General features: G+C 39.8%; 1 protein-coding gene across 4 annotated transcripts in view; it reads right to left on the bottom strand.

Moving 5' to 3' along the window:
• CDC14B (cell division cycle 14B) overlaps window positions 1–15,129 on the bottom strand; it is a 156,728-nt gene that overhangs the window by 46,491 nt on the left and 95,108 nt on the right. For all 4 annotated transcript variants that reach the window (XM_006867646.1, XM_006867645.1, XM_006867648.1 and 1 more), the window contains exon 5: window positions 9,351–9,427. In XM_006867646.1, the coding sequence (XP_006867708.1) occupies window positions 9,351–9,427 (77 nt within the window). The remainder of the gene's footprint in view (window positions 1–9,350; window positions 9,428–15,129) is intronic.

Genomic DNA, 15,129 nt, shown 5'->3' on the forward strand with positions numbered 1-15,129 from the left:
CTAACTCTAAATCTTTGCATATTTTATTATAGTATTTGGCTTTATCTTCTCGAGCTGATCTTTGAAATTTTCTGTTCAGCTCTTGGACCTCTTCAATTTTGCCATTTGTTTTAGCGTCTCTACACAGGAAAGCAAGTTTCAGAGTCTCCCCTGACATCCATTTTGACCTTTTCCTTCTTTCTTGTCTTCTTAATGACTTTTTGCTCCAAGACATAGCATAATCAAATTCTCCAAAATCAAAGACAAGGAAAGAATCCTGAAAACAGGTCATGAAAATGAAAAGTTACATACAAAGGAGAACCAATAAAGATTAAGCTCTGATTTCTTAGCAGAAAGCATGCAGGAAAGAAGGCAATGGGGAAACATACAAAACTCATAAAGAAAAAATTACCAGCCAATATTCATATAATAAACAAAACTATCTTTCAAATACAACGGAGAAATTAGAACACATCCAGATACACAGAAATTAAAGGAATTTGTAAAAACCAGGCTAACTTTACAAACAATACTAAGGGGACGAGTCCTTTGGACTGAGAACTAACAACAGCAGACAACAACCTAAGATTGACACATACACAGAAACATCACCCAGAATTCAATGGGTATTGTTGCTATTGTTAGGTGCTGTCAAGTTGGTGCTGACTCTTAGTGACCTTAGGTACAACAGAATGAAGCACTGCCAGGTCCTGTAACAACCTTACTATCCTCACTACAATTGAGCCCAATGCTGTGTCAATCCGTCTTGTTGGAGGTCTTTCTCTTTTTCGCTGATCCTCCACTTTATCATGCATAGTGTCCTTCCCCAAGGAGCTCTTGTAGTGTAGTGGTTATGAATCGGGCTGTGAACTTTAAGGTCAGCACTTTGAAACTATCAGCTGTTCCATGAGAGAAAGATGAGGCTTTCTGCTCCCGTAAAGATTTACAGCCTTGGAAATGCTGTCCAGGGTTGCTATGAGTCAGAACCAACTCCACGGCATATTACAACCATGAATGTCCTTCCCCAGGGACTGGTCCCTCCTGATAAACGGTCCAAAGTATAAAAGATGAAGTCTTGTCATCTTGGCTTCCAAGGAGCATTCTTACTGTACTTCTTCCAAGCCAGAGTTGTTCATTATTTTGGCAGTCCATGATACTTTCAAAAATTTTCTCCAGCACCATAACTCAAATGCATTAAATTAAATTTTAGCCATTAAAGAGATGCAAATAGAAAACTATTTTACAATAACCTATAAGACAATTATCTAAAGTATTATCTAAATATAAACTATATATAGACATAGATTATATATAGATATAGACTATTTTCTAAAATTTATAGAAAACAATACAACCACTCCAGGTAAAAGACAAACCACTCAATTGAACAATAGGTGCACAGGACATGAACAGATACTTCACCAAGGAAGGCATTCAGGCAGTCAAGAAACAGATTTAGAAATGTTCATGATCATTAGTTACTGTTGTTTTTGTAACTGCAGTCGAGTCAGTTCCAACATACAGTGACCTTGTATATGGTTTCCAAGGAGAGAGGTTGGTGAGTTTGAACCACGACTTTCTGATTCACACTGACCTTGAGATCTCAAAACAGCAATAAGGTAACATCTTATACCAGTATTAATACCAAAGTTCAAAAAAACAGAAAACAATAAATGCTGGTGAGGGTGTAGAGAGACTGGAACCCTCCTACATTGTTGGTGGGACTGTAAAATCGTTTAACTACTGTGGAAAATAGTGTGGCACTTTCTCAGAAAGTTGGAAACAAAAATATCATAAAACACAGCAATCCCTCTACTGGGTATATATCCACAAGAAATAATAGCCAGAACACAAGTAGATATAAGCACACCAATGTTCATAACAGCACTATTCACAACAGCAAAAACAAGGAGACCGCCTAAGTGCCTAACAATGGGAGAATGGATAAACATACTTTGGTACATACACACAATGAAATACTATGCAATGTTAAGAATAACGATGAGTCTGTGAAACACCTTTGAACATGGATGAGCCTGAAGGACATGACAATGAGTGAAATTAGTCAATCACAAAAGGAAAAATATTTTATGAGACAAATGTTGCAAAATCTCAAGAAAAGGTTTTCATACTAAAAGAAATATTCTTGATGATCACCTGAAGTTGGGAGGGAGGGGAGAGTAATTCACTGGCTAGAGGGTAGACACAAGTTAACACTGGTGACAGGGAGGGCAACTTATAAGAGGGAGATTGGCAGAAGAACGATGAAGACAAGTGAAGATACAGGGAGGTAAGCAAGGGCTAAAGGATATACAGACAAATAGTGATATACAAGCAACCTTGGAACAATAGCATTCTGTGGGTAGATACATGAACAGAGACACAGGCTGAATGTGTATGGGAGGAAGCGTGAGAGTTTCAAAGAGGATATTTGTACATTGGTATTTACCTTTCTTGTAAACCTAACTATGAATGTGGTGGAACATAGAGCAGGCAAAATGGTGAAAACTTCCTCTATATTATCAGACCATCTTTAAGGCAATGAGTTGCTGTGCCTGGGACCCAGAACCACAGTCTCAGGGGACACCACAACATAATCCATAAAGACAATGTTATACATCCTACTTGGGTAATGTTTGGGATCTTAAAATCATGAGTGGCCATCTATGGTACATCTATTGGTCTCTCCATGTGCGGAAGAAAGAAGAGTAATGAGAACTGAATATGCTTGGAATCAATTAGTCAAATGATCTAACGGAACATATGAACATTAGTCTCCACAACTCTGAGACCAGAAGATCTAGATGGTGCCCAGCTACCACTATCAACTGCTTGAAAGGGATCACATTAGAAGGTTCCAGATGGAGTAAGGGAAAATGTTGAAGAAAACAAAACATAAAATATAAGTCCATTCTTTTATTATTTGATTCAACAGATATAAAATTACTCTTGTCAAAATTCTCTAACAAAAAACCAATGCTGTCATGTAAATTCCAATTTATACCAACTCTATGTTGCTGTTGTTAAGTGCCGTTGAGTCGATTGAGACTCATAGTGACTCTGTATCGGGTTTCCTGGTGGGTTTGAACTTCTAACCTGTGGCTAAGCAGTCTAGTGCTTACCCTACTGTGCCAGAGTAAAACTGCCCCACAGGGTTTCCAAGGCTGGCATCTTTATGGAAGATGACTGTTACATCTTTCTCTTTCAGATCAGTTGGTGGGTTCAAACCATTGACCTTTCGGTTAGCAGCCAAGTGCCTTAGTCATCATGCCACTAAAGGCTCCTTTCAAATTACTCTGTTGTTGTTAAGTGCCACTGAGCAGGTTCTGACTCATAGCAACCCAATGTACAACAGAACAAAACACCATATAGTCCTGTGCAATTGTCACAATTGTTGATAAACTTGAGTCCATTGTTGCTGCCACTGTTCCAATCCACCTCATTGGGGGTCACCCTCTTTTTTGCTGTCCCTCCACCATTTTACAAAGCATGATGCCCTTCTTCAGGGACTGGGCCCTACTGATAATATGTCTGAAGTATGAGAGACGAAGTCTGACAATCTTCATTTCTAAGGAGCGTTCTGGTTGTACTGTTTCAAACAAAGATCTGTTTGTTCCTCTGGCAGTCCATGGTACTTTTAATATTCTTCTCCAACACCATAACTCAAATGCATCAATTCTTCTATGGTCTGCCTTATTTACTGTCCAACTTTCACATGCATATGAGGTTATTGAAAATACCATAGCTTGGGTCAGGCGCACTTAAGTCCTCAAACTGACAACTTTGCTCTAGAACACTTTAAAGAGGTCTTGTGCAGCAGATTTGCCTAATGCAAATCTTGACTGATGATTTCTTGACTGCTGCTTCCATGAGTGTTGATGGTTGATCCAAGAAGAATGAAGTCCTCGACAACTTCAATCTTTTTCTCCATCTATATGGATGTTGTTTACTGATCTAGCATTAAGGCTTTTTGTTTTCTTTACATTGAGATGCAGCCCATATCAAAGGATGTGGTCTGTGATCTTCAGTTTAAGTCCAATTGCTCTAAAACCCTGTAAATGTTACTCTCAATTCCTGTGCTCAATTTCTCTATACTTAACTCATCAACTTCTGTGATGAGTCACAGGCTGCTAATAGAAAATTCAGAGCTCCCAGACCACACTTGGTTTAACACCTATCTGACATCTCTAACTGAAGATACTGAAACTTCAGAAACCTGAACTCTGTCTAATTAAGTCTTATTCTTTTAGAGAGTTACTGATAGATGCTCATTTCTTATGGCCAAACTTTAATAACTGTCAACACAGGTAAACAATGTTCTTGGTTTTTGTTTTACTTTTTTTCCCCTTTATATTTTACTTTATTTTTGTTGTGGTGGCTGGGAATATACACAGCAGAACATATATCAATCCAACAATTTCTACCTGTATAATCCAGTGACATTGATTACATTCTTCAAATTGGCTATTCCTCCTTTATTAATATAAACCTACTCTGGTAGCACAGTGGTTACGAATTGGATTGCAAACCTTAAGGTCAGCAGTTTGAAACTACCAGCCACTCTGCAGGAAAAAGATGAGGCTTTCTGCTCCTGTAAAGATTTATAGCCTCGGAAACCCTGTACAGGGTCGTTATGGGTTGGCATCTACTCGATGGCACTTAACAACAACAACTCTGGTAGCGTGGGGGTTACGAATCGGGCTGCTAACCTGAAGGTCAGCAGTTCAAAACTACCAGCCATTCTACAGGAGAAAGATGAGGCTTTTTGCTCCCGTAAAGATTTACAGCCTGGGAAACCCTGCACAGGGTTGCTATGGGTCAGAATCGACTCCACATAACAACATAACAACAACAACAATTGACTGTAGAAGAATTGATGCTTTTGAGTTATGGTGTTGGAAGAGAATATTCAAAGTACCATGGGCTGCCAAAAGAACCAACAGATCTGTGTTGGAAGAAGTGCAGCCAGACTGCTTCTTGGAGGCCAGTATAGCCAAACTTCATCTCTCATATTTCGGATATATTTTCAGGAGGGACCAGTCGCTGGAGAAGGATATCATGTTTGGTAAGGTGAAGGGAGTGGCAGAGAAAAAGTGGAAGACCCCCAGCGAGATGGATTGGTAAAGTAGTAGCAACAATGAGCTTGAGTGTGGCAACAATTGTGAGGTTGACCCAGGATTGGGCAGTATTTTGTTCTGTTGTGCACAGGGTCGCTATGAGTCAGTACCGACTCGATGGCACCTAACAACAACAACTGCCCCCTAAGTTCTAGTCTTTCCAGTTGCTGTTTCAATTTGATCCCAAATAGATCTTCTAAGTGCACAGTTCTTAAGGCACTTAACAACAACATTATTAATAGGCCAAGTAACAGGGTTGACCTGTGAAACCATGATCCTAAACCTCCAAATCAAGGAGCCAAAAATCCCATGAGGTATTTGGTTATACATAAGCTGCCTCGGCAACTACTGTCTTTGTCATCATTGTAAACATATCTATCACACATTTTTTTTTTATTTTTTTTTTTCAAATTCAACTGTTTACAGGTTTACAACTAATTGACAACCATTACAAAAATCAGCTGTGTAATGCTATCCTTAATCAATGTGATTTTTACATCACCTTAAACCAAAATTCAGTATTCCACAAGCAGTGACAGCTCCTTCTTCCCACCCCTCGTTAAGGGTTTAAAAACTTTGGTCTCTATACATTTGTTTATTCTTCTCTGTTACTTAACTGAGGTCACAAATATTTGTCCTTTTGTGACTGGCATGCCTTACAGCACCAACCATACTGTAACATGTATTAAGTTCCATTTCTCTTACTGGCTGACTAGCTGGCATTCCACTGTATATGTACAACACTGATGTCCATTCCAGTCCTTTGGGTTAGTTAACTTTGTGGTTGTTGTTAACTGCCATCAAGTTAGTTCTGACTCATAGCAACCCTGCATAGAGTTTCCAAGGAGCAGCTGGTGGATTTGAACTGCTGACCTTGTGGTTAGCAGTCCAGTGTTTATCCTACAGCATCATGCCAGGATCCTTGACTATATTGGACTAAGTAAAAAAAAAATTGTCCTAGTGTTCCAGTTCATACAAGCACAAGTTTGTTCCAAACAAAATGTGTTTAATCATGTCTGGCATCAGTGAATGTTCTCACACATTTATCAGGCAAGTTCTCTCAGCAAAACATTTGTCTTAGTTTTGTTAGGGTGCCTTGAAAAACAAGGTCCAATCAAATAGTGGCTTCCAAGGGGATCTGCTGGGCCAGTAAATTCAAAGCAGAGTTAAAGTGACTATGTTTTGGTACTCTAAAGGGGTAATCCCCATAGATTTTCTCAAAGGGCACAAGATGATCACAGGATCTTATGGAAAAAGAACTTCTAAGAAAACTGAAAATTGCATTGGTGAGAAAAAGCCCAGGAGAGTTGTGCCATCCGTGTTGACTGGCCTAATAATATGCTTTAAAGTTGTTTTCTATAACGACAATGCATCTGCATATTCTTCAAGGGTAGCAAGGGCTCTCCTACGAGAATTTCATTGGGACACCTTACCCCATCCATCCTACAACCCTTGCCCTCTATCAGACTTCTCTTTATTTCCAAAACTCGAACATTTAAATACGACTTAAATCTCTCCAGGATGCCAAAATATAGTCCTGGTGTGGTGCTGTGGGTTAATGCACTGGACTGCAAGGTTGGCAGTTCAAGCTCACCTGGTGCTCCTCAGAAACCCTATACAAGGTTGCTATGGGTCAGAACTGACTAGACAGCACTTAACAAAAACAACAGGATGCCAAAATTAGTGTAAATCTAAGAGCACAGAATTCTTCAGGGAAGTGCTAGCAAGACAGAAGCACTGCCTTTAGAAGTGTATAGACCCAGATGGAGGATATATCAAGAAACAATGGCTTCACATTTTGATTTTTTTGTTTAATAAGAGTTTCTATGATTTTGATCAATAATTTTTAGTTTATCCTCAGATTTACCTAGGAGTCTGCTAGTATTGGAGACCTGGTGTAGTGCTGTAGGATAAAGCACTGGACCACAAGGTCAGTTTGAACCACAAGGTCGGCAGTCCAAATTCACCAGCCACTCTTCAGAAACCCTATACAAGGTGGCTATGAGTCGGAACCAACTTGACAGCACTTTATAACAATGGTAGTACTTTTAAAAAAAAATTTAAGTGCTGCCACAGTTTTCCACAATGGGCTGCAACATTCGCATTCACACCAGCAATTAATAAGGGTTCACATTTCCCCACATCCTAGCCAACAATTGTTATTTTGTGTTTTTGTTTTTATTTTAGCCATCATGTTGCTGTTGTTAACATGGTATTTATCCTACAGTGATCCAGAGCTTATCCTACAGAGCCACACCAGAACTTCACAGCAGGAATGAAATGGTAACTCGTTGTGGTTCTGGCCTCTCAATTTTATTCCACTTCTCAGTGTGTCTGATGTTTATTATACTAGCACCAGACTAGTTTCATTATTATACCTGTTTACTATGTTTTAAAATCAGGAGGTATGAGTTTTCCCACTCAGTTCTTCTCTTTGTTCAGTATTGTACAAACCATTCAGGAGTTTCTTTCTACTCCATGTAAAGCTCTGTTTTTAACAACTGTATTTAAATGAATGCAAAACCTCTTTTTTCACATCAACAGTGTTCCACAGGTCCTTGGACTACATGAAATGTGTGACCTATTCATATTTCAGGACCTTGTGTTGAAAACTGCAAGACTGGCACTATTATAAGGATTATCTCAATAAAGAATTCCTATATGACAAAAGTATCACTGAGTAACAAGAGATGGCCAATGTGCCTGTGACTACAAATGCACGCCGTTGTAAGGTATCTTGTGGTTGCAATATTACAACCTGAGGAGAATAGAGCACTCTCCCAACTGAGAAAATAACCTTCACCTTTTGGACTCCTGGTGTGGCACTGTAGGATCAACACTGGATTGCAAACCACAAGGTCAGCTGCTCCTCAGAAAACCATATGGATTCCCTGGCACTTAACAACAACTCTTCTTTCTGTCCTGCATCAAATACTTAAGATATATTTAAGATGATCAACGAAAAAAGAGTGATTTCTGAGTTTCAAAGTAATTCTTATAATTTGCTAATTCAACTGATATACAGTCTGTTGTTGTTGTTAAGTACTGTCGAGTTGATTCCGACCCATAGCAACCCTGTACAGGGTTTCCTGAGGCTGTAAATCTTTACAGGAGCAGAAAGCCTCATCTTTCTCCCGCAGAACAGCTGGTAGTTTCAAACTGCTGACCTTAAGGTTCGCAGCCCGATTTGTAATCACTACGCTACCGGAGCTCCTTATATAGTCTGTAGGGCAATATTATTCCTGAATTCTGTAAACTGTCATGGAATAATCTCTATTTCATGCAGTAATCTATCAGAGGTCCTGTGAAGGTATTTACAAGGACATTCTGCCTTTGTTAGGAGCTCTAAACAAAAACACCTGGGCAATGAAGCCAACTTCAAAATCTTATGTTTTCAAAGTAAGGCTACATTTACAAACTTGGACATTAGAGGCGTATATAATAATTTTAAAACAATTAAATAATTTTGAAAATAAAACAAAAAATATTTATCAATACAGTATGCAACAAGAAAAATCTCACACTTTTATTTTGATAAGTGTGTAATGAACTTTAGAACTGAATTTCATTTATAAAAAAAAAAAGACACAAGTTTGTTCAAAGTATTTTAAAATATAATCAGACAGTAAGTGTGAGATGAGGTACCATAATTTCTGCAAAAACATTATTCCTCTGTCATCTCTATGAGACAGCAGTCTGGCTGGTTTTGCTGCTAGTAGTGCTATATTGGCAACATTACCCACTATATCTGTTGATTGTGTCCCTAGGGAAAAGGGGATGGCTTTGTCCCAGAAATGAACCTATCACTGGAAAAACTTTTATTTCCAAATAAAACCAAACATCTCAGTAGTAATTTTTAGTATAATAAATTCAGGATTCTCAGCCGATTACAGAGCCTAATTTCTATCAACGGCAGTGGTTCTCAATAAGGGGCAATTTTGCTCCCAAGGGATAAGACATTTGGTTTTGAAAACTGATGTGTGTGTGAGAGAGAGAACATGAGAGAGAATGGAAGAGACACTGGCATCTAGAGGACAGAGGCCAATGGTACTGCCAACCATCCTACAATTTATAGATCAGTTTCCCACAACAAAATGTCAAAGGTGTTATCACTTAGAAACCTAAGTGTATGGTACTATTTGCACCCACTTTAAAATGACAACTTAGCATAAATTATTTTTCCAGAAACAACAAGCAAGATGTTTCTGATAAGGGCCTCATTAAATTAACCTTCTACATCATTCTCATATTTACCTGAATGGAATATAGGATGTATCGCCAAACATTAAAATTCTATATGCTTCTTCCGGCGTTCTCCCCAAATATATAACCTACATTTGAAAAGAAAAAAAGATAATTTCTAAATAAAGATATAGTATAGTGCAGTAATGACATGAAGTTTATACGATTTAAGATGGTACTCATGGCTATCCAGAAAGTATTCACACTTTTTAGAAATACGTTGGCCATCATCAAAAGCAATATACACTTTAATTCATTAAGACATTCTAAGAATATGGCATTTGTTTTGAACAAAAAACATTTGTGACCAATTATTTACTTCTTATGAGAAGATAATAGGTTTAAAGTTTTTCAGTCCTTGTACCTAGCCAACATTTATAAAGGGTAATAGTAGGACTTAACTTGATATACTGTAAAGCAGTATTTTCACTTTTACAAAAAACTTATCAAGATTTCTGCTGAACTTCTGGATACAAACACTACACTGTGCACCCTAACTCACTTAAAAGTTTTTACTAAAACGTAAGTCCTAAATTAATATAATTTTTCACTTTATATGTTCCTTATGATTGTATACATTAACATATTTGAGGAGCAAAAATTGATGATTTGATTAAAACATCCACTATCAATAAGTTGTGGAGTCCTGGTGTGGCACTGTGGGCTAATGAGCTGGACTGCAAAGTCATTGGAACCACACAAGATCGGTCACTCAAGCTTACCAGCTGCTCCTTGGAAACCCCTATGCAGGGTTGCTATGGGTCAGAACTGACTCAACGGTACTTAACAACAACAATAACTAAGTTTTCAATCTTTTGAGTTCCTGAGACTGTATAAGCTATAAATGAATCCTATGGAGACTGCAACTTTTTTTTTTTTTTTTTTAAATATTTTATTGTGAATTATATGATAGTTTACATGAGAGAACCTTAGTTTTACATTCATTCTATCATATATCGTTTCATTGCCATGGTTCTAATCCCCTCCATGCATCATCAACCGATCAAAGGGTATACCCTACAAACCCGCCCCTTACATTCCCTCCCCCACTCCCCGCCCAAGTCTTTAGCACACAGTCCCTCTCTGGATCCAAAGTCCCCAGCCGCTTCATCACTCCATGTGATCGTCTCTATATCTCTATCTCGGGCCTAGCTGCTTCTCTGGGTAGGGTCCCGCTCTTGGCTCTTCTCTGTTGATGGTCCTAGAGACCTCCACTCCTAGACTGGAGAGTTAATCACTCCCTTCTTGCTATAAAACATCTACCTTTACATTTCCAACCCTCACAATCAGTCCTGATAACAATTATTCACTATTGTATCCTAAGTGACCCATCTGCGTTTCATTTCATCAGCTCTGCCTAGACAGATTGGATAGTACTCACTGGAGATTCTGCCTTCCTCCATGCCCCCTGGCTCTAGGTCCCCTCTTGAAAGCTTGTAAGCCAGTCACTTCTTGCCTTAGTAGTCTCCCTCCACCCCCACCACCATTTTGGGTATCCAATGTCCAAGTTGCCCAACTCTGTCTACTCTGTATGTGGAGGGGGTGGGAATGATTCTTGCTGTAAGGATTTGTTCCCTTTTTTGAGTTACTGCATCCATAGGTGTAGGTCAAGTTCATCAAACTGTATCAGATTACTCTTTGTTTACTCTTCTTTCTTCTCCTGGTTGAGCTCTGATCATCCAGTCATCAAAGCCAGGTCAAGTGGGTACCATCTGCAAGTGTGGGTGTTCTTGTGCATTTGCCCTCTCTTCCTATCGGCTGGTAGCTTCACTCTCCACTCTAGTGCTCTGCGGCCACGCCACTGACTCTGGAGACAAGAGTCTCTAGGTCTCCCATACTGCTGGCCAACCAGGTCTCCACCCGGGTCCACAGAAGCCCACCGAACATTGTAGGGCTTAGCTTGCAGCTTCATTGCTGCTTTTACCTCTTTTCCCCCTATCGGTGATGAGTGTGGTCACCAATCAGAGCATGTATTTCCGTTGAGTCTTAGTCTTGGAAAGGGGTTTGCACTGAGGGAAACAGACCACTTGCCTTGATGTCTCCTGGGCAAGCAACTTCTTTGTTCTTGTAGTAACAGTCCATCTGCCTCTATTGTTTTGCATTTTTTCCTGTAGGTCTTTCTTTCAAGAAGTATCTTCTGTTCTTCTAGCTGCTACAGGCTGGTCTGCTGGTTCTTTCAAGTGGAAATTTCCCATCTCTGGAGACCTGGATGTGGTTCAGGCTTCTGCCTATAGTCTTATGTATTGCAAAGGCTCCACAGGAAGCCTCCTTCACTGGGCACATTGTAGCCCCATTTTAGGTATTCCAATCAGTTATAGGAAGACAGACTTACAAACTTTCTATGGTGATGTTTCTGACTATTCCTTTCTCTCCCCCTCCAGTTTCTATGTTATATTATAATGCAAGGAAGACCAAGATTCAAAAGACAGCCAAGCATCTTAACATTATTACCCCCTTTTCCCCCTTCCAACCATGACTCAACCTCTGTATCCCAGAGCATTGTAGTTCTAAGGTTGTGCATACATCATTCTTTATCTCTGTCCCACTTAGCCCATTCAAACATGCCTAATTGTTCTCCCATCTGCTTTGCTCTTCGAGACTGCAACTTTTTAAAAAGTTGATTCTGTAACTAATTGAGATGAGCCCTGGATTAAGTTGATACTTCCAATGGTACAAGGTTGGCAGTTCAAACCCACCAGTCACTCCTTGGGGAAAAATGTGGCTGCTTTTTCCTGTAATGATTTACAGACTCAGAAATCCTAAGGAGCAGTTCTACTCTGCCAACAGGGCTGCTGTGAGTACAAACCAACTAGGTGGCAGTGGATAGTGGTGGTACCACGGTCTCCTACTAGTATCAGCTAATCAAGAGAAACAGAAACAATGCATTCATAGTCATCTCCAAGCTCAAGGGGAAAAGAATTTGCCCAGTGCTTGTTGTTAAGTGCTGTTGAGTCAATTCCCACTCAGAGAAACCCTGCATAGGGTTTCCGAGGGGGCGACTGGTGGGTTTGAACTGCCAACCCTGTGGTTAGCAGTCCAATGCTTACCCTACAGTGCCATACCAGGGCTCCTATGTTAATCCATGTAAAAAGGTAAACTGTGATGTATCAGGGTTACTAATTACTACAATATACAAAAAGCACACGGCAACTTAACATAGCCTTTATTACAAAATACAAAGTTAATGACACATAATCTAACATTAACACTGACATTTTTATCATCTCATATGATGATTTTTAAATAATGATTCTGGTTAAAAACAGGGACAACAAATCTGGGAAAAGGTTGGTACACTGACTGAGTGCATTGGTGATACAGTGAGGAACAAGAGAGGACAAGTCAGGGAGAGAGACAGCCACAGAAGGCATCAAAACCGTAAGAAATGTTATAATGGAAACCAAACCAAAACTAGAACTCACTCACTGTCTGTTGAGATTATGCCTGAAACAGGAACCGAGTTAACTATGACTACAATGCAAAGAATCCCTCTTACTAACTGAGCTATGAGGCATAGAAATTAATGAAAGAAAAGTAAAACAGCACTGTTGCCTATTCTTGTCACTCTTATTTTCAACACATCTGCAATCTGAAATACCATAGTTACCACTAACTTTTGTTGGAATAGCAATATGAAATAGAATACTATGTCTACATTATAGCAGTTATTCATACTATGTTTCTTCACAGGCATTCAAAAGAAAAGTGAATCATCAAAAAGTAGAAATAAATGTAGCCAGGTTTGTCAGGGTAAGAGTAAAGCACAAGGCGCCCAGTTGTTGTTGTTAAGTGCTGTCGACTCTGTTCCAACTCACAGCACCTCTGTATCAGGTTTCCTAGAAGTGGTTAGGGGGTTTGACCTTGCGGTTAGCAGTTCAGTGATCCTGCAGTGCCACACCCAGGACTCCTAGTCTTCCACAATTACTATACAACTAAAAGTTTTCTAGTAAAGTCCCAAGAAGGGGAAAAGAATAAAGCATACTCAAGGTACTTTCACAAAGTGAATGGCATTGCCAGTATAAATGTCTGAAAAAAAAATCAAAACCTTGTATTAAACTCCTATCCATGTTACCTTTTCTGGGGCAGCAAATAATTGCTTTCCCATTGGATATCAATGGGTGTAACACTAAGAACTTTCCTCTAGTGATAGACTGAAAAAGGACATACCAGTAACAAAGGCCCCAGGATCTGTGGTAAAATTAGCTCCTTTATATGGCCTTTTGTCTGCATTCTTCGAACAAACAGCTTGAGGAAACTGCCCTATAAAATCTGAAGAGTTATGTTTGTTCTAGTGTGTTACTTTGGTCCAGGTTGACTGAGAGTTTCTGGATAGTCTATAAACAACTTGATACAATACTTTTTTCCCAGTGGTTTGAGTCCAACAGCCACTCCAAGGGAGACAGATGGGGCTTTCTGCTCCCAAAGAGATTTAAAGAAACCCTATACAGGGCCAGAACCAACTCAACAGCACTTAATAAGGCTGCTGTGATGCTGTAGGATAAGTACTGGACTGCCAACCACAAGACTGGCAGCTTAAACCTACCAGCTGCTACTCTGAAACCCTATACAGGTTGCTATGAGTTGGAACTGGCTGCAGCCTGCCCTGTGAATGATGTATACCTTGCAGGGATGGGTTAACAGACTATGCAAATGAAGTGACTGTAGCCTACTATACAAATATAATGTCTGGGCCTAATAAAGAAAGGACTGGTCATTTCAGTTTGTGACCCTATGCCTTTTAACTTACAAGGAGTTTGTGTATATAAGCAGTCAACCCCACAGAAGTCTTTCAGGCAGGAAAAAGCATGCCAAGAAAGGGAGTTGAGAGAAAGCCTATCCTGAGAGAGGCCTTACATGGGCCAGAGGAGCCAAGGGAGCTGTCCTGCATTGAAGAAGGGAGACTTTGCCTGCATGTTTCCTGATCCTGATCCTAAGTTGTACCAGTTACTACATTAATAAACCACTTAACTCTAACTATGGTCTGTGAGTTCTGTGTGACCAATGCAACAGACTGTAGAACTCAGGAGAGAAGTTCAGAGTACCATGGAGCGGGCAGTTGGGTCAAAAATATTAAGCAGTTTGGAGAGAGGAGGTATGTCTGAATTCTACCTTACAGGGATCAGCCTTGGACTGATCTTGATTCTCGTTATCCCCCCAAGAAGTGAGGTTCTTATGCTACTATTACTATTGATGTTGTTAAGTGCTGTCGAGTCCGTTCCGATCCATAGCGACTCTGTATAGGGTTTCCAAAGAGCAGCTGGTGAATTTGAACTGCTGACCTTGTAGTTCAAACGACTTTGCAGGCTGGCACATTAACCCACAGCGCCACACCAGGACTCCATACTATTACTATTACACATATTTTAAAGGATCCCTCACCTGGTGAGCAATACAACCATCTAGGAAGCTTGCTATAAATTAAAATTCCCAGATCACCTAACTTGAAGATTCTGATTCAGTGGTCTGGGCTGAGGCCTGAAGACCCATACCTATTATGGGTAGAAAAAAACACATTCTTAGTTAGGCTCAGAAGAGCTGGCTGACTCCAGGCTCAGCTGTACATCAGTTATGAGACCTCAACTTTTAAGAGTCAGGTTTTTGTTCTCTTTAAAGTGGGGATAAATACACCCAGATGCATTCCATAAGAAAACGGGCTTGAGGAATCCTAGGTTTGAGAAATTCCCCATCTTAGCGTCCAGATCAGATCCAACCACAGAAGGTGGGAAATCATTTTTTCTGATTTCCTGATACCTGTGACCCACCCTTGGCCAATCAGATGTGTTCTATGGGT

The sequence above is a fragment of the Chrysochloris asiatica genome, unplaced genomic scaffold (genome assembly GCF_000296735.1).
Source record: "Chrysochloris asiatica unplaced genomic scaffold, ChrAsi1.0 scaffold00107, whole genome shotgun sequence".
NCBI lineage: Eukaryota > Metazoa > Chordata > Mammalia > Afrosoricida > Chrysochloridae > Chrysochloris > Chrysochloris asiatica.